The sequence below is a fragment of the Bos grunniens genome, chromosome 5 (assembly GCF_055505025.1).
Source record: "Bos grunniens cultivar Pamir isolate PY7600 chromosome 5, Bosgru_T2T1.0, whole genome shotgun sequence".
NCBI classification, from domain to species: Eukaryota; Metazoa; Chordata; class Mammalia; order Artiodactyla; family Bovidae; genus Bos; species Bos grunniens.
In genome coordinates this window covers 88,703,483-88,722,911 of record NC_141169.1, presented here as the reverse complement: position 1 = coordinate 88,722,911, position 19,429 = coordinate 88,703,483, and the positions used below count along the sequence as shown (strand labels likewise).

Below are 19,429 nucleotides of genomic sequence, written 5' to 3'. Positions count from 1 at the left end.
AGCCTTAGCCATAAGAAATCAAACTCACCTCATTCATAATAAAAATGCACATTAAAATTATATAATAATGTATATAATTTATAGGATAATTTATATAATTAAATTATCCTTCCTATTAGGATGACTTACATTTTTAAAATAAATAAATATGGACAAGAATATGGAAAAACTGAAACTCTCAAGACATGCTGGTGGGAATGCAAAATGGTGCAACCACTGTGGAAAAGTTTGGCAGTTCTTTAAAAAGCTAAACACAGAAATTACCATATGACTCACCCACTCCACTTCTAGGTATATATCCAAAAGAACTGAAAACAAAGATTCAAACAGATCCTTGTATACCAGTGTTCACTGGTGTGGCATTAGTCACAACAGCCAAAAGGCAGAAACAAATCCAAGTGTTCAACAACAGATAAAGAGAATAAACAAAATATGGTATGTTCATAAGATGAAATATTATTCCGCCATAAAAAGAAATGAAATTTGGATACACACTGCACAACACAGATGAACCCTGAAAACATCATGTTAAGTGAAAGAAGCCACACACAAAAGGACAAATACTTATGATTCCACTTACATGAAATACTTACATAGGCAACTTCAGAGACAGAGAGTAGATGAGAGGCTACAAGGGGCAGGGGAGAGGAGGGCATAGGGAGTTGGTGCTGAATGAGTGGTTTCTCTGAAGTGATCAAAAAGTTCTGGAAATAGTGGTGATGCTTATGTATCATTGTATGCAGGTAAATGCAATTAATGCCGTTGTATTGTACACTTAAAAATGGTTAAAATGGTAATATTTATGACATATTTTTACAAAATTCAAAAACTTTTAATCTATACACAGTGCATATGTGATTTTTGGTATATGCTAAAATCCAGAGGAAAATTATTACATAATAATATAATACCTTTTTAATCTGGGCTCTCCTATTCATACACCATTTTTCTAAACTGTAACATAATTTTTTTGAAAATTCAATATTCGTAGGGCTTCCCACAGAGAAATCAATGGCACCCCACTCCAGTAGTCTTGCCTGGAAAATCCCATGGACGGAGAAGCCTGGTAGGCTGCAGTCCATGGGGTCGCTAAGAGTCGGACATGACTAAGCGACTTCACTTTCACTTTTCACTTTCATACATTGAAGAAGGAAATGGCAACCCACTCCAGTGTTCTTGCCTGGAGAATCCCAGGGATGGGGGAGCCTGGTGGGCTGCCATTGGGCTGCCATCTCTGGGGTCGCACAGAGTCGGACATGACTGAAGCGACTTAGCAGCAGCAGGGCTTCCCAGCTGGCACTAGTGGTAAAGAATATACCTGCCAATGCAGGAGATGCAGGTTTGATCACTGGGTTGAGAAGATGCCCTGGAAGATGCAACCCACTGCAGTAATCTTACCTGGAGAATCCCATGGGCAGAGGCCAATGGGGCCGAAAAGAGACACAATTGAGTGACTGAGCACACACACAGGAAATATTTTCCTGGTGTACAAAAACTACATTACCTGAAATAAAAGGTAGTGCAATCATTCCTGGGGAGAGGAGAAAAAAGGGTCATATCAAAAATACACACACAAAAAATGCTGACATTTAAAAACTTACCTCAAATTTAAACCACTCTGAATTCCACTGAGGGTTGAGGGACTTGAGATACACATCTGTTTTAAAGGTAGTATTACCAAATTTTACCTAAAAACAAATGAGAAATAATTCAAATATAAAGATCAAAAATGTGAATAAAAATAAAATTTAACGTCAGCTAAGCAATGGGAAGATTAACCATGCAGGGGGAAAAAGATAACTATCCCTGAGATGAAAGGGGAGAAAATAGGATAGGCCCAGGTAAGTTGATAGATTACACCTGGGAACAAGGGCTCGCCCACTGTTCTGTTTGACTAGCTCTGCCGATCCCTGGGTCAGGAAGATCCCCTGGAGGAGGGCATGGCAACCCACTCCAGTATTCTTGCCTGGAGACTCCCCAAGGACAGAGGAGCCTGGTAGGCTACAGTCCACGGGGGTCATAAAGAGTAGGACACAACTGAGTGATGAAGCACAGCACGGCATGGGGAAATTAAAATCAGACCATTATGTCAGTGTGAGAGCTTCCCTGGTGGCTGAGTCTGTAAAGAATCCACCTGCAATGCAGGAGACCCAAGTTCAATCCCTAGTCGGTAAGATCTCCTGGAGAAAGAAATGGCAACCCACTCAACTATTCTTGCCTGGAAAATCCCAGGACAGAGGAGCCTGGTGGGCTACAGTCCATGAGGCCACAAGTGTGGGACAAGACTTAGTGGCTAATCCACCACCAAGTCCGTATGGAGGAAGTACTCAACACGGCGTTCACTAAACAGGAGCTTAAACAAAAGAGGAAAGTCTTAAGGGTGGAGGACCAGCAAAACAAATCAGAAGGTAAAAAGGACAACTGTCTCACCAGCTTATCAAGGGAATCCAGAACTACAGCCTATTATTACAAGAACTTGGTAACATATACTCCCCTATTTTCTTACTTCCTCATATTTGTTATTTTTTTAAATCTTTACTTGTGTATACATCGGTTCAGTTCAGTCGCTCAGTCGTGTCCGACTCTTCGCGACCCCATGAATCGCAGAACGCCAGGCCTCCCTGTCCATCACCAACTCCCGGAGTTCACTCAGACTCATGTGCATCGAGTCAGTGATGCCATCCAGCCATCTCATCCTCTGTCGTCCCCTTCTCCTCCTGCCCCCAATCCCTCCCAGCATCAGTGATCAGCAATAACTATGGTCATTACGGGTTTTATGTTCCTACGTCAGGGGACAATAAAAGGGGTTGGATGGGGAGTCTATCTGGTTTCACAGTCAGTCTTGGTGGGCACTAAATCAAAAAGAAAAAGTAAATAAGGAAATGAAGAAGATGGAAAGCAGGCTAAATCCCTGGGACATTTCTAACAAAGAATGGAGATTGTGAAACCTTAGACTGGACTTGAGAAGCGGTCAGGAAGCTTAAGAGCAAAACAGATAAGAAACTACTTCCTAGACTGTCTCATCTTTCCTAAATTTGATCTTGCCAAGCTCTTTCCCAGTTCTATCAGTTTTCACCAGTGTGTATGTCCCACCCTCAAAATTCACTAAAGGTTTATCCCAATACCCAATAAAGAATTTTGCACATTGTAGATACTCAGGAAATGTTGGTTCAGTCAGATTACCCATGAAATCTCCTTTCCTCCCTGACTGACAATCCTACTTTTGGTATTATAATGCTGGCAGACATTAATGTTTAATCAGTCCAGAAAATATTCTAAAAGCAAAATACCCAAAACTATAGTCATTATCTTCTGTACATTTTATCACACAATTTGAATTATCAGGGATGATACCCACCATTTTGTACCTAGGTAGTTGCATCAGAGAGTAGAAAAAGTTTAAGAAATTACACAAAAATAGTAAGTTCTTGCATGGTGAGTGCGCTTAGTTGCTCAGTCGTGTCCCACTCTGCGATCCCATGAACTGTAGCCAGCCAGGCTCCTCTGTTCATGGAATTTTCCAGGCAAGAATACTGATTTGCCATTTCCTACTCCATCAGGCTTGGTAAGGACTATGATAAATAAGAAAACTGAGAAAAAGGATTTGCCAACATGTCACAAACAGCTAATTTCCTTGATTTCTAACAAGTTCCTACAAAGCAGTAAGAAAAAGATCAATAAACCAACTGAAAAAGAGAAATTCAAAGAAATGGAACGTAGATGTCTTTTTAATATATCAAAAGATGAAAACAAACTAAACCAACACGTTGACTGCTTGGGTTGGTAGAGGTCCAAAGTCCGAAAAAACAGTGTGAGTGTTTCATACTCGTACTCTTGTTGCTGTAAGTGCAACTCTGAACAATCTTCACAAAGTGCAATCTGACAACAGTTATCAAAATGTTAAATGCCCATACCCTTTAAATTCATACAGAGATGCACAATGACATATACAAGCAGCATGATGGTGGCAAATGACTGGAAGTAACCTAGATGTCCATCAATTGGGAACTGGCTAAATCAAGTATGGGAAAGCTGCATGATGCAGTGCTAAAGAGAAAAATGAAGCCGTTCTCCAAACACTAGTACAGAACAATGTCTAAGGGCCCAGGTTTGATCCCTGGTCGGGGAACTAAGATCCCACATACCACGACTAAGCCCATGTGCTGCAAGCAGAGAAGTCTGTGTGCTGAACCAAAGAGCCCAGTGCAGCCAAAATAATTTGAATTTAAAAAATTTTTTAAAAGGAACAATGTCTATGATACATCTCTACTGCAGGGCAGTGTGTATGGTATTCTTTGTGGAGGAAAAAAATGACAAAATGTCATAAGGCATATGACATATGCCTATATGTGCACGCATTATTTCTGGAAGGATATACAACAAATGTTAACAGAGGCCACTGAACAGAACAAAACAGATCAGTTGAAGGAGAGGCAATGAGAGGCTGACTCATTTTGCACCTGCTGGAATTTTGACATGCATGTATATTACCTATTTTTTAAATGGGCTATTTTAAAAGTCAAAAACATCAAAAATAAATTCAAATGGCAAAAACTCTGTTTAGATTCGAATTACAGAACTCTGGATTCACGTCCAGGAATTTATCCTCAAGTAGTACTTTCACATGTGGCTCCTCCTCCAAAAAATACACAAAAACCTAGTGAGAACAAGAAAGGGACTAAATCACACACTCCCTACTAAAGAACGGGGTTAACTATATATGCTGGGAGGTGAATATGAAAAAAACAAGAAACATATGATAGTAAGAGTTGCTTTTTTTTTAGAGGGAGGAGTAGATATAGACATGCCAAAAAAGAGACAGCAATGATCTCTGAAGAAGGAACTGATAAGGGAGCAGATAACACAGTACAGTGTAGCAAGAAGTATGGGGCTTTCAAGTTTACATCTGAGTATCTAAATCTTTTGTAACAGGAGTTATTCGTGCTCAGCTGTCTCTCAGTACCCAGGTATTGGTTCCAGGACTCCTCCCTACCCCTCATCCAACCCCCAGATATCCAAATCTGTGGATGCTCAGGTCCCTTATATAAAATGGTACGGTATCTGCACATAATTTCCTGTACACTTGAAATCATCTCTAGTCCAGAGGGTCGCAAAGAGGACATGGCTGAAGCCCTGTGCTAAGTCGCTTCAGCCCTGTCCTCTTTGCGACCCTATGGACTGTGGCCCACCAGGCTTCTCTGTCCAAGGAATTCTCCAGGCAAGAATACTGGAGTGGGTTGCCACTTCCTTCTCCAAAATGCTATGTAAATAGCTGTAAATACAACATGTGTGTATGCTAAGTCACTTCAGTCCTGTCTCTCTGTGACTCTCTGGACTATAGCCTGCCAGGCTCCTCTGGCCATGGGATTCTCAAGGCAAGACTATTGTGTTGCCATCCCCTTCTCCAGCAGATCTTCCCAACCCAGGGATTCAACCCTACCCTTGTCTCATGTCTCCTGCATTGGCAGGTAGGTTCTTTACTGCTAATGCCACCTGGGAAGCCCATACTATGTAAACAGCTGCCACACACAAAAAATTCAACTGCTGCCTTTTGGAACTTTCTGGAATTTTTTTTCCCAAATATTTTCTACCTGCAGTTGGTTGACTCCAAGGAAGCAGACCCCAGGGCCATGAAGGGCCAACTGTATTACTCTGTAACTATCTTTTCACTTTTAAACCACAAATGTAAAAGAAATGAAATGAGGAAAAAGACCCCTCAGAAGAAACCTGATTACTACTTCTTTAATGTTTATTACATTTCAATATTCAAAACACCAAAGAAATATTTATTTTTTAATTTACCTAAAAACTACTTTATTTGAAGTAAAATATCACTAGGATTCATAATACCATTCAACACCATTCAAAAGCCAAATGTACCCAAGGGTTTTGGCTCAACTGCCAAAAACCAGCATATCATTCCCTAAGTTATGATTTTGGCACCCTCTTGAGTTCTGTCCCACTACCATGTAGTGCCATAATGTGCTTTTTTTGGGGGGGGTGGGGTGGGGACGGTCAACTGTCCATTTCATCTACAGTAAAAATCTAATAGTCCCCATACTACTCTAAACCAACAAAAGATTTTAGAAGAAAAAGGCTAGAGCGGGTACTCTGCCAACATTGCGGTGATTCCCCACCTACTAAAGAAGAATCAGAGTTCATTTGGTCTTATTTAATTCAAAGGAGATTTTATTACTCAGCAATTAAATGAATGCCTCACCATTTAGCTAAAGAACATCAGGGATTTTAACGAGATTCCCTGGTAAGGTAAAGGCATTCTCTTTCCCCACTCATTAGCTAAATTACCTTGAGAAAGTTATTTAACCTGTTATTTAAAGCTGCTTCCTCCTCTGAAAAGAGGAGTTGCTGTAAGCATTAATCAGGATAATGCATGTAGAGACCTAGCAAAATGTCTGGTAGAAGATGCTCATTAACTATTAATTTCTTTTCCTCTCCCAGTTCCTTCAAAGGCTCCTGGGTAAACACCACATGATAATGTAGTTTAGCAGGAACAGTTTGTAACATGCACATTAATACTGGGATATATTTTGATTAATACTTCCCTTGTACAGAATCCCATCCCATTCATCCTGGAGATTCCCATTTAATAATCATCTTTAAGTACTACTTGGTCTTCACTGGCTTCCTGAAAGCCTCACATCAAATACAGCAGAAATTCCCTCAACCAATACAACCAGGACCAATATCTGAGTAGTCAGTCAAATAATTTGTAGTCAGATAATAATTAAAAATGATACAAGCAATAAACATTTTCAAATAAAACAGGCAAACAAATATTCACTTCTCTATCTTTTATCTTAAGACTAAAGGCCTCATCTTTGAGTAAGGATCCACTGCTGATAGTTCTGTGGCATCTTTTTTGCATAAACAACACTCATAATGTATCATCTGTGTTTACCAGTTTGGGTTTCCTTATAATGTGGTAGAGGGACTCCCCTGGTAGTCCAGTGGCTAAGACTCTGAACTCCCAATGCAGGGGGCCCAGGTTCGACCCCTGGTCAGGGACCTAGATTGTACATGCCATAGCTAAAGACCTGGTGCGGCCATATAAACAAATAATTTTTTTTTTTCATGCAGTAGACTTAAAATTGCTGGTAAAAAACTATGGATAGAAAATACTCATTTTAAAATCTTCATCTAATTCAGGAGTAATTTTTAGCAACTGTATCCATAAATCTTTACACAGCATTATCAACTTCATCATCTCACTTAAATCACTGATTTGTATGAGGTTTAAACAAATAACAATAACAAATGGAGTTGGCATAAATAGGGTAGGGCATAAATAAACACAACTGCCTCTTAGTAATATATCAGAACTGATGAGAGAAAACAGGCACACTGGAGCAGAATCTAATGATACGAGGTATTCAAAAATGTGTTTATGGTAGAAACGCAGAGCACTGGAGACCGTAATGAGTCAGCTGGTAGAAACTGGTTAAGAGAGCATCCACCATACAGACTTCTCCCCGTCCTTTTCAGATCACTTGGTAATCTGTATCCATCTGAGCCACCAGGGGGCCCGTATCCCCTTTACTCAGCCAAATTTTATTTCCCAGTTCTATTCAACAAGAACCCTCTCTTCAATGACATGTGCTCTATCACCTCCTTTTGCTTTTATCAAGTTTGTCCTATTCATCCAAAAAATGCTCCCTTTTCCTCTCTGCCTGTGGAGATGTTACTATCCTTCGAGTCCAGCACAAAGGCTTCTTATCACGAGCCCAGACTTCATTATGCTCCTTTCCTATGTGTTCATACAGTACTTAGAGTCTACCCCATACAATGTATCCCTTTATTATATTATAATCCTTCATTATCCCCTTTTTCCTGCATTAATCTTTCCCTTTCTGCTGGATTATTCCTACTAGCACACAAATATGTTCTAATATCTTCTAATTTATTTTTTAAGTACTAAAAGCTGCATACCCCCTCAATATCACACTGTTTCTCCTCTCCCCTCACAGCCTTATTTCTTGAAACAGTTGCCTATTCATGCCACCCCTACTTCCTTATTCCTGTGTACAGTGCGTGTGTGCTGAGTCGCTTCAGTTGTGTCCAGCTCTTTGCGACCCTGTGGACTGTAGCCCACCAGGCTCCTCTGTCCATGGGGTTCTCCCATGGAGTGGGTTGCCATGCCCTCCTCCAGGGGCTCTTCCCAACCCAGGGATCAAACGTGGGTCTCTTATTATGTCTGCCGTCTTGGCAGGTGGGTTCTGTACCACTAGCACCACCTGCGAAGCCCTCCTGCGTACTTACTTTTCTACAGTATGCGTTTCCGGCCTTGTCACTCCTTCTGAGTGTCAATGCCATCTGAGACATTACTTTCCTGATTCTCTCCTAAAATCACTGGCTGACAGTATGTTTCCATTCCACAATCCTCAACTTCTAATAAATTCTTAATGTCAAATTTGTTCAAGGATCCATCCTTCTTCTTGCTCCCTCTTCTCTCCCCCTTAGTCAGTGGTTTGCAAAAGGGACAGAACCAACTTCTAATGGAACTTTAAAAATTGCCACCAGGTATTTTGGGGACAAACAGTAGTACTATTAAGCGAAGAAGCTCAGAGATGCTAGGTGTCCTGCAATTCAAGAGACAGTCCCCAGCAATGAAGACTTGTCCAATGTCATGACTATCAAATGTCCGCACCAGATAGCCAGATGGGTCAAAAACCTACCTAGAACCTAAATCAGTTTTACAAATATAAGTATTATAGTGTGGTTTAAATATACACTCACTTTAATATACATAATTGTCAAGAAATATGACCACTGTAAAAATCAGTGGACAACTTTTTTCCCATGAGCTATTTTGGAAACCCAGATCACCTATGGCCGTGAAGGCCCATCTGAGATGCCAGCACTACACAACTGTCTCACTCTGTTCGAGGAGCAGCCGTGTTCAGGAGATTGTACGTGGAGGTGAGGTATTTGCTATCCTGAATCCCTGCTTTATTTTCTCCACATGGGGCACTTCTCACCACCTTGCATAGTTTCTCTCTTACTTAACAATTTTCCTGATTAACTCTCTCCTCCCACTAAAACCTACATTCCAGGACTACAGAAATTGTTTTGCTCACTGCTCTATCCTTGCATGCTGTACTATAGCCAGTACAGTATCTGATATATACAAAGCCTCAATAAATATCATGGACTCAATCTGACTACTTCATGTCTTCTACTATGGTCATTAACAAGTATGTCCATATTAAAATACATATTATAAAATACTTTTATTTCTGTATCATATTACAGTTAGAGCATTATATTGATTATTTAGAACTGTAAGCATGTAAAGATAGTAAAGGGAAGATTCCAAAATACCTGCTATATAAATGCGAGATTGGGTCTCACAGAGTTGAGAAGTACTGGACTGTGGGAGCTTATTTTTAACTCATACCTCTCTTCAGAACACCATCCTCACAAATCCAACCTTTTCTCCTAAATAACTCCAATTAAAGGACCCAAAGACACTTCAAACTGAACATGCCCAAACGGAAGCTGATGCTCAACCCACTCAGCCAATCTCTCTGAACCCCATGGAGACTGAGAAAATTACTCCAGTGACACCAGAAGGTTAGGAATCATCTCTACATCTCCCTTTCCCTGGCCCCTACTCCAACCTACCAAGTCCTCTACTGTCTACTTTCAAAGTGTATCTGGAATCCATCCACTTCTATTACCAAAACCATCACCTTGACCCTCACGATCTCTTTTTTGAACTATTATGAAATCTCCTAACTAGTTGACTGCTTTTGCTCTTTCCCCTCTGCAGTCCATTCTCTAGACAGTAACAGAAATACTCATCTTAATAAGTGCTTCCCACTGAACTGACAATCAAAACCAAACTTCAGTCATGGCCTCTAGGATCCTGCACAATTGGCTCCCTGATTAACTGTCCAGTGTTCTCTCACAGCACTCGCTCCTTCCCTTATTACTTGCCAGCACACATCTCTTCCCTCACTTCCTGCAATAAGCAAATCCTCAGGATCTTCCCTCTGCTGAGGTTTCCTTCTCCTCCAGCCCCTCCGCTACACACACATACACCGCCACTGCCACCAAGCAGCTATTCCTTCTCATCCAGAAGGTCTGTGCCTAGCTGGCACTTTCTCGGGGGCCTCCCTTGATAATCCAACCAAAAGTTCCAGAGATTCTTCTTCTTTTTTAATAGTTACTGACAATTAGAAAAGGGTATCTGCATATATTTATTTTTTTACTCCAGGACAGTGACTATGCAAAATTAAATTTTAACAGTCTACTACTTCTAAAAGGGTACAAGTACATGGTATTTAATTTTTTTTAAACCTTTTTTTTTTTTTTTGGAGCTGCCACTTCATTTATTAGAAGATCGAGAACAATTACAGGTTGAAGAACAGAAACTTTAAAATCTGTAGCTTAAAAAATTGAGGTCAGATAATACTGGATGCATGGCATAGTCCCTCTTGGGCAGGAATTCTTTGCAAGGTCTCTATACTTGTGGTTTTAGAATATCCACTGATGACCAGTTTATAGAGTGATCCATGGTACCAAATATGAGTGTGAAACAAAGAAAAACAAATCAGATTTGCCAAAGCATGGCAGGAGAAATTAGTACATTTAGGAAAAAAATGAAAAGGTATGATGACTGAGCGACTGAACTGAACTGATGATGATGTAAAAAAGGAGGTCCAGTTTTCTCATGTGTAAAATGGGTCAGCCGGGGTACCTTTAGTATCTTTCTTACATCTGTAAAAATTATGAGTTGATTTGTTCACTGATTTGCACTGAGATGTGAACAAATCTTGATTGTACTGCACCTCACTTTCTTAGGTCCCATTTTACACATGGGAAATATACTTAGCCTCTGACAGGAAAAAAGGAGTAGGCAAAAAGCAAAAATAATAGAAGTAGTTCAGGATATAGACAAGTTTAGCTAATAAATCACATACTCGGTCTCTGTGGTGAAAGAAATGCTGTGACTTCTACCACGTACTTTGTTCCTTCCATACCATTTAGGTGGAAGAAAGAAACAAGGAAAAACTAACACATCCATCCACACACTTTTTGATGCAAAAAGCAAACTATTATTAGATTGATTTATTTGTATACCTTACGTCAGGGCAAAAAAAAATTTTTTTTTTTTTTGGTGAAATGAATGTTTGATCTACAATAAATACCAATAGGAAAAGTAGTATTTGCTTTACAGAATTCAAGGCAGCATCTATTCTGTCGCTAATCGCTAAGTCGCTTCAGTCGTGTCCGACTCTGTATGACCCCATAGACGGCAGCCCACCAGGCTCCCCCATCCCTGGGATTCTCCAGGCAAGAACACTGGAGTGGGTTGCCATTTCCTTCTCCAATGCATGAAAGTGAAAAGTGAAAGTGAAGTCGCTCAGTCGTGTCCGACTCTTAGCGACCCCATGGACTGTAGCCACCAGGCTCCTCCGTCCATGGAATTTTCCAGGCAAAAGTACTGGAGTGGGGTGCCATTGCCTTCTCCGTTTTAAAACCTTTTATTTTGGATTGGCGTACAGCCGATTAACAATGTCGTGATAATTTCAGGTGAACAGTGAGGGTAAACCCCCTGAGATTCTCTATCACTTTTCTTTCATGACTCTCACCACTATTTCTAATTATAAATTTAAGTTTCCTTTACTTTTTAACATCTGGTTCTCCCACCAAAATATACAGTCCATAAAAACAGGAACCAAGAATATTTTATTCACTATCACATATGCATCGGCTAGATCGGTGACTACCACAAGGCTTGGCAAACAGCAGACACTCAGTAACTATTTGTTGAAAGAAGGAATGAATGAGTCACCATTAAATCCAACTCCTCCCTCTCCAGCAAACACCATTTGTTACCAAGGCCTGAGAATGTTACCTCAGAAACGTCCCTCAAATCTTTCTCCTTTAATTCATTCCCACTATCATCTAAACATGCACACATTGTCTGGATAATTTTACCACCTTCTCAACTGATCTCCTTGCCTCGTCTCTCATCTATCCAGGCTATCAATAACATCACCATTCAAGTCATCCTAGAAAGAAACAACCTAATACAAAAATGATCTTATTTCATTTCTGCTTGAAAAACTTCCCCAAACTACCCTACACTCAAAAAAATAAAGGAAAATTGTCTTTAATACAGAAAATGAGGTTGGTGCAAACCTACCTTTCTAGCTTTAACCCCCCAAAGCTCCACTACCCACATATCCCTTCTGACACCAAGCACATCACAAACTAAGTTGGTCTCCTCACACACCACGTATCCCACTCGGCGCCTTTGATGTTCTGCGCCTTTTCACTCTGCCTGGAAAATTCTGGGTATTCTACAAAGCCCAGCTCTGATGTCTCTTTCTTAGGAAGACCCCTCAACCTTCAGAGACAGAATTAAGTTTCCAGAGTCTACAGAAAACACCCATCATCTTGTCCGGAAAGGCAGTATGAGCACAGTGGATTAACAGACCACAAGGCTATGGAGAATTACAAGGTTAAGTTACCTCTGGCAAAATATTTACTGTTCCTAGGATTTTTCCAAGTTGTAAAGCATTTTTAATTGTAAAAACAGTCAATACAGGTTGACAATGCAAATGTTATCTCAGAACATTTTCCCCTGGCTCCTGAACTTGCCAGGTTCCTTTGCACCAGCAAGTCTTCACAGCATTTCTCATGTATCATGATTCTTTCCAGATATGTTTTAATTGATTATATGTACATATTGCTTGGAAACAAAAGTTCATATGCTATTAAAACAAACCAATCTGTTGTGTCCTTCCAGTACTTCCACTGTAAATGGGAAATAATACAGCAGTAGGACTGATACAAAGGCTGGGTTGTGTGTTAGTCCCGCACTCGTGTCCAACTCTTCGAACCCATGGGCTGTAGCCCTCCAGGCTCCTCTGTCTGTGGAATTCTCCAGGCAAGTATACTGGAGTGGGTAACCATTCCCTTCTCCAGGGGATCTTCCCAACTCAAGGATCAAACCTGGGTCTCCTGCACTGCACTGCATGCAGCTTCTTTACGGCCTGAGCTAGCAGGGAAGTCCGATATAAAGACTAAGACGTAAGACTAAAATTTAAGATATAAAGACTAAGAATTGAAAAATACTTAGCACAGACCTGGCAATAACAAGACTCAACACATGTTAGCTACTATTTATTAACCTAAACTGTGCAGGTCAGTCTCTGATATACCTGAGAGCAAAGACTATGCTTTTGCAATCTGTGCAACCCCATGACTTATCATCTGGCCCAAGAACATACTCAGTAACTGTTTCTCAAATAAAAATGAAGTTGAGACTAAGAATGTAAATGTTTGTGTCAATATTTGACTGAGTTAGAGAATCTTTAGGGACCGTGAACAGTATTTTATATTGAGATGGAATCAGGCTGTATATTATCATGTATCTATCAACTCGAAGCATTAATAGCCCAAACAATTACTGTTCTAATGCTCTGGCTCGTCCTGACAATTTTTTATTACAGTATTACTAGGCTTCTTTCAGACTCTGGATTATTACTTTCTGCGCCCCAGGCCTGTGCTAATTTGCATGAGTTTTAAACTAATCATTAGATTTAAAAAGCAATTTTGCAATTTAAACCCATGGCACTTAACTGGCTTCCTACCTCAAGGCACTAAATTACCCTGAAACAGCTCATCAGACCTACCAGTCTATACAAGAGCAGAAAAGTGTTACACTTGGGTTTCAGAACTTGCACTGATGATTCAGAAATCACTATGCTAAAGAGGAGATCGCCTTGCAGCTCTCCCGAGTCCATAACAGACTGTATCTACATTCTTAAATATCTCCATCACTCTAACATTAAAAAACCAGGTACCCTGCCCCCAGAGAAGGGTGGATGTGGGTGTGGGGGTGTGTGTGTGTGTGTGTGTTTCAGTGGCCGCCTGGCCACGCCTTGCGATCTCCTGACTGGCGGGTGGCCTGTTAGGAGTCCTGACATCAGGGTCACCCCTGCAGACAGAGCAGTAACAGCCTTCCCTCGCGGCTGAGCGTGCCGCTGACGCCTGCGAGCCGTGCACCCATTACATGGGCTGCAGCCTCAGCAGCCAGCTCTCCAGGGAGGGCTGGCTAAGCACCGCACCCGGCAGGCCGGTGGGCGGGGAACGGGCTGAGGGACTGCGGGCAAGGTGGCTAGGATCCTTCACAGGGCTTGGCGCTCCCTGTGTTTGGAGGGGCAGGACCTTGCACCAACCTCCACGAAGGCATCAGTCAGGTCACTAGCTCGGTCCATCACTGGTAAATGGCGCCCGGCCACGATTTTCACCTTCAGCTTCCCAGGCATCGTCTCGGCTTCGGCCTCTTCTTGGGCTCCTGCAGACACAAACAAGCGAGTCTGCGCCGAGCGCCCAGCCTGGGAGGGGGAGGGGGAGGGCGGGAGCGCGCGGGGAACGGCGCGCGGCCGCGGGGACGCGCGGGGTAACTGACAGAGGAGGGCGCGCGGGGGCGCGCTGCGCCGCCTGGTGCTACTTACTCTTGGAGGAGAAAGGGGGCCTTCCGGTGCGGGAACTTAGGCCTCATTCCGGAGAGGCAGGCGGAGGAGTGGCCCCTATGGAGGCTTCTGCCCGAGCTCCACAGCGCTGGCAAGAGAAGCAGGAGCCAGTCGACATCCCGTTGAGCCGCTGCCGCCCCTACTAGTGTTTCTCCTCCCCCCAAAATGGCGGCTCCCGGGGCGGAGGAGGAGGCATCGATTGCTCGGCGCTCGGCCCACCTCGCAGAGGAGATGCGAAATTGACTGAGAGCAGATGAGAGGCGGGACGGACTTCGAGGAAGCGGAGGGCAGGGCAACTGGTGGAGCTCCGCATCATCCAGCGAGCGCGGGCTGTGAGTTGCAGCCCAGCTGCTTCCGGAGAGGAAACCGGTCTACTGGTCAAGGGCGGACCGCAGGTGCAGCTCCTAACGTCTCCGCGGGCCGTTACCTTCCCGGCAGCCAGCGCCGCGTTTCCAAAGGGCCAGGAGAGACCAGGCAGCAGCAGAGACGGATAGAGGAGCGGTTTCAGTTTGCCTTTAACGACCATTTAGTAGTTCGTGAAATCAGCTTACCTGGTTTCTACCTGGAAGGGCTACAGTTTTTGTCTTATATGAAATAGAGTGAGAAATTTCAGGAACCTCTCGGGTAGTCGAGTAAGTATTGGAGTAAGACAGTCGAGTATTCTATAGTAACATTCTTTATTCAGTCATATACACGTGTACTGGGTTACAGATGTTAAGGTAGATTTTGGACGGAAAATTTTTGAAATCCAAAGGCACTTCTTGCAGGAATTTGCCTCGTACCCTTAGGTCATCGCAGGCTGGTTATGCTGGCCATAAATCGGGCCAATCAATCAGGAGATGAGTTGTTGGAAGAAAAAATAACGATTTTAATTGGAAAGTTAGCAGACTGAGAAGATGGCCGACTAAGGCCTCAAAAAGCTACCTCTGCTTAATCTCAATTCAGGCTCCTTTTATACAGTGGGAGAGGGGCCCACTCTGTTAGTGTTAGTCGCTCAGTCGTGTCTGACTCTTTGCGACCCCATGGACTGTAGCCGGCCAGGTTCCTCTGTCCATGGGATTCTCCAGGCAGGAATACTGGAGCGGGTAGCCATTCCCTTCTCCACAATATCTTCCCGAACTTGGGTCTCCCATATTGCAGGCATATTCTTTATGGGTCTGAGCCACCAGGGAAGTCCAAATCACTGAGCAGAACCAGTAACAGCTGCGGGTTGACAGTTGCTCCCTGTCAACTGCTTGGAGGAGGAGCCCATTGGGTGCTAACCAATGGCTATAAAGCTGAGCGGCTATAGCTTGCCCCTGCACTGACACTCTTATAACTTCTTGAAGGGACTTGCCCTCCAATCTTAGTTCATTTCAGTGTGGTTATGGCACCCCACTCCAGTACTCTTGCCTGGAAAATCCCATGGACGGAGGAGCCTGGTAGGCTGCAGTCCATGGGGTCGCTAAGAGTCGGACACGACTGAGCGACTTCACTTTCACTTTTCACTTTCATACATTGGAGAAGGAAATGGCAACCCACTCCAGTGTTCTTGCCTGGAGAATCCCAGGGACAGAGGAGCCTAGTGGGCTGCCGTCTATGGGGTCGCACAGAGTCGGACACGACTGAAGCGACTTAGCAGGAGCGGCAGCAAACATCTACAGTTCTGCCGAATTTCAGGACCTCCTACCATTGGAAGTTGGGCTTTTCTGGTGGCTCAGATGGTAAAGAATCTGCTTACAATGCAGAAGACCTCGGTTCTATCCCTGGGTTGGAAAAATCCCCTGGAGAAGGAAATGGCAACCCACTCCAGTATTCTTGCCTGGAGAATCCCATGGACAGAGGAGCCTGGTGGTCTATAGTCAGGGGACTAAAAGAGTCAGACACGACTGAGCAACTAATACACACCCCATAGGAAATTATGTTCAGCTAATTGGACGTACTTGATTAAACAGTTTGAAGACTCGACCCAATTGTATATATACATAAACTTGCTAAAATCAAACCTAATTTATAGGCTCAGACCATCAGAAAAAGAGAAATTGAAACACACACATGAGGTAACACAAATCACTCCATAAAAGTATCAAAAACAGCGTTAACGATGCATGGCATGTTAAATACCAGAATGAGCATTAGCAATTTCAGTAGAAATATTATACCACTGGGATTCATCAGGAGTGGAAAATTCCAGATGAAGATATCAAGATGATATTTTTAACTTTGAAAATACTCAACAAGATAGGCATCCAAATTGGAAGGCAAGAAGTAAAACTCAGTATTTACAGATGATGTGATACTGTATAAAGAAAGACTCCATGGAAAACATTGTTAGAACTAACATGAATTCTCTATAGTTGCAGGATACAAAATCAATATATAGAAACCTATTGCTTTCTTTAAAACTATCAGAGAAATTAAAATTCCATTTACAACTGTATCAAAAAGAATAAAGTATCTAGAAATAAATTTAACCAAAGAGATGAAAGACTTGTATGCTGAAAACTGTTAAGACATTGATGAAAGAAGACACAAAATATTGAAGAATATTCCATGCTCATACATTGGAAGAATTACTGTTGTTAAAATGTCCATATTACCAAAAGCATTGTATACATTCAATGCAATCCCTATCAAAGTTACAAAGCCATGTTCCACAGGACTAGAAGAAACAATTCTAAAATTTTTATGGAATCAAACAAACAAAAAAAACCCACAAATAGCCAAAGCAACCTTGAGAAAGAGGTATCACACTCCCCAATTTCAAACTATACTGCAAAGTTATAGAGTGATGTTGTCATAAACATAGGCACACAGATTAGTGGAACAGAATACAAAGCAATAAATTGACCCACAAGTGTATGGGCAATTTCCATAAAGGAGCCAAGAGTATACATTGGAGAATTTTATAAGTACATGCAATGTATGAAACTAGACCACTATCTTACACTATACACAACAGTTAACTTAAAATGGATTAAAGCCTTAAATATAAGACCTGAAACCATAAAACCTCTAGAAGAAAACATAGGCAATGAGGTCCTTGACTTTGGTCTTGGCATTAAATTTTTAGACTGAATCCGAAAGCAAAGCCTTTTAGGGCTTTCCCGATGGTTCAGCGGGTAAAGGAATCCACCTGCAATTCAGGAGACGTAGGAGATGCAGTTTTGATCCCTGGGTCAGGAAGATCCCTAGAGGAGGAATGGTATCCCAGTCCAGTATTCTTGCCTGGAAAACCCCATGGACAGAGGAGCCTAGCAGGCTACAGTCCAAAGGGTTGCAAAGAGTCGGACACAACTGCACACTGCATGCAAAACTAAAGGCAACAAAAGCAAAAATAAGTGAGCTTACATCAGACTAAAAAGCTGCACAATAAAGGAAATCATCCACAAAATGAAAAGGCATCCTACTGAATAGAAGTGCAAATATATATCTAATGAGGGGTTAGTATCTAAAATGTCGAACGCAAACAATAGTAAATAAAATAATCTGATTTTAAAATGGACAAAGGATCTAAATAGACATTTTTCCAGAGAAGACATGTAGGTGGTAAACAGGCACATGAAAAGGTGTTCAACATCACTATCATGGAAATGCAAATCAAACTACATTGAGATATCAGCACACAATATTAGACTACTCTCAAAATGGCAAAAGTTAACAAGTGTTGAAGAGGATGTGGAGAAGGGAGTCCATGCGCATTGTTGGTGGGAGTGTAAATTGGTACAGTCACTATGGAAAACATTATGGAGGTACCTCAAAAAATTAAAAATTGAACTATGATATGATCAAGCTTATGGATATTTGTCTACTGAACACAAAAACACTAATTTGAAAAGATGCATCCATTTTAATTGTAGCATTATTTACAAACTAGCCAACATACGAAAGCAACCTATGTCCTGTGTATATACAATAAAACACTAGTCAGTCATAAACAAGGTAATTTTGCCATTTGTGACAACATGAATGGACATTAAGGGTATCATGCTAAGTGAAATAAGTCAGAGAAAGACAAATACCATATGATTTCACATACATGCAGAATCTAAAAAAAACAAAATGAACAGAGAACAGACAAAGCAAAACCAAACTCACAGAAAAAAACTGATGATTAGAGGACAAGAGGGCTGAGAGCAAAATGGTGAAAGTGGTCAATTGTATAGTGATGGATGGTAACTAGACTTACTGTGTTGATCACTTCATCATTTCAGTCGCTCAGTAGTGTCCAACTCTTTGCGACCCCATGAATTGCAGCACACCAGGCCTCCCTATCCATCACCAACTCCCGGAGTTGACTCAAACTCATGTCCATGGAGTCGGTGATGTCATTCAGTCATCTCATCCTCTGTCATCCCCTTCTCCTGCCCCCAATCCCTTCCAGCATCAGAGTCTTTTCCAAGGAGTCAACTCTTTGCATGAGGTGGCCAAAGTGTTGAACTTTCAGCTTTAGCATCAGTCCTTCCAAAGAACACCCAGGACTGATCTTCTTTAGAATGGAGTGGTTGGATCTCCTTGCAGTCCAAGGGACTCTCAAGAGTCTTCTCCAACACCGCAGTTCAAAAGCATCAATTCTTTGGCGCTCAGCTTTCTTCACAGTCCAACTCTCACATCCATACGTGACCACAGGAAAAACCATAGCCTTGACTAGACGGATCTTTGTTGGCAAAGTAATGTCTCTGCTTTTGAATATGCTATCTAGGTTGGTCATAACTTTCCTTCCAAGGAGTAAGAGTCTTTTAATTTCATGGCTGCAATCACCATCTGCAGTGATTTTGAAGCCCAGAAAAATAAAGTCTGACACTGTTTCCACTGTTTCTCCATCTATTTCCCATGAAGTGATGGGACCAGATGCCATGATCTTGGTTTTCTGAATGTTGAGCTTTAAGCCAACTTTTTCACTCTCCTCTTTCACTTTCATCAAGAGGCTTTTTAGTTCC

General features: G+C 41.9%; 1 protein-coding gene across 7 annotated transcripts in view; it reads right to left on the bottom strand.

The window, feature by feature from the left end:
• The window catches only part of C2CD5 (C2 calcium dependent domain containing 5), a 91,832-nt gene extending 77,155 nt beyond the window's left edge, over positions 1 to 14,677 (bottom strand). For all 7 annotated transcript variants that reach the window (XM_086404054.1, XM_086404046.1, XM_086404047.1 and 4 more), the window contains exons 1-3: positions 14,493 to 14,677; positions 14,214 to 14,332; positions 1,602 to 1,688 (exon numbers count right to left, since the gene is read on the bottom strand). In XM_086404054.1, the coding sequence (XP_086260180.1) occupies positions 1,602 to 1,688; positions 14,214 to 14,303 (177 nt within the window). In that variant the 5' untranslated portion in view covers positions 14,304 to 14,332; positions 14,493 to 14,677. The remainder of the gene's footprint in view (positions 1 to 1,601; positions 1,689 to 14,213; positions 14,333 to 14,492) is intronic.
• Positions 14,678 to 19,429: the final 4,752 nt, after the last annotated feature.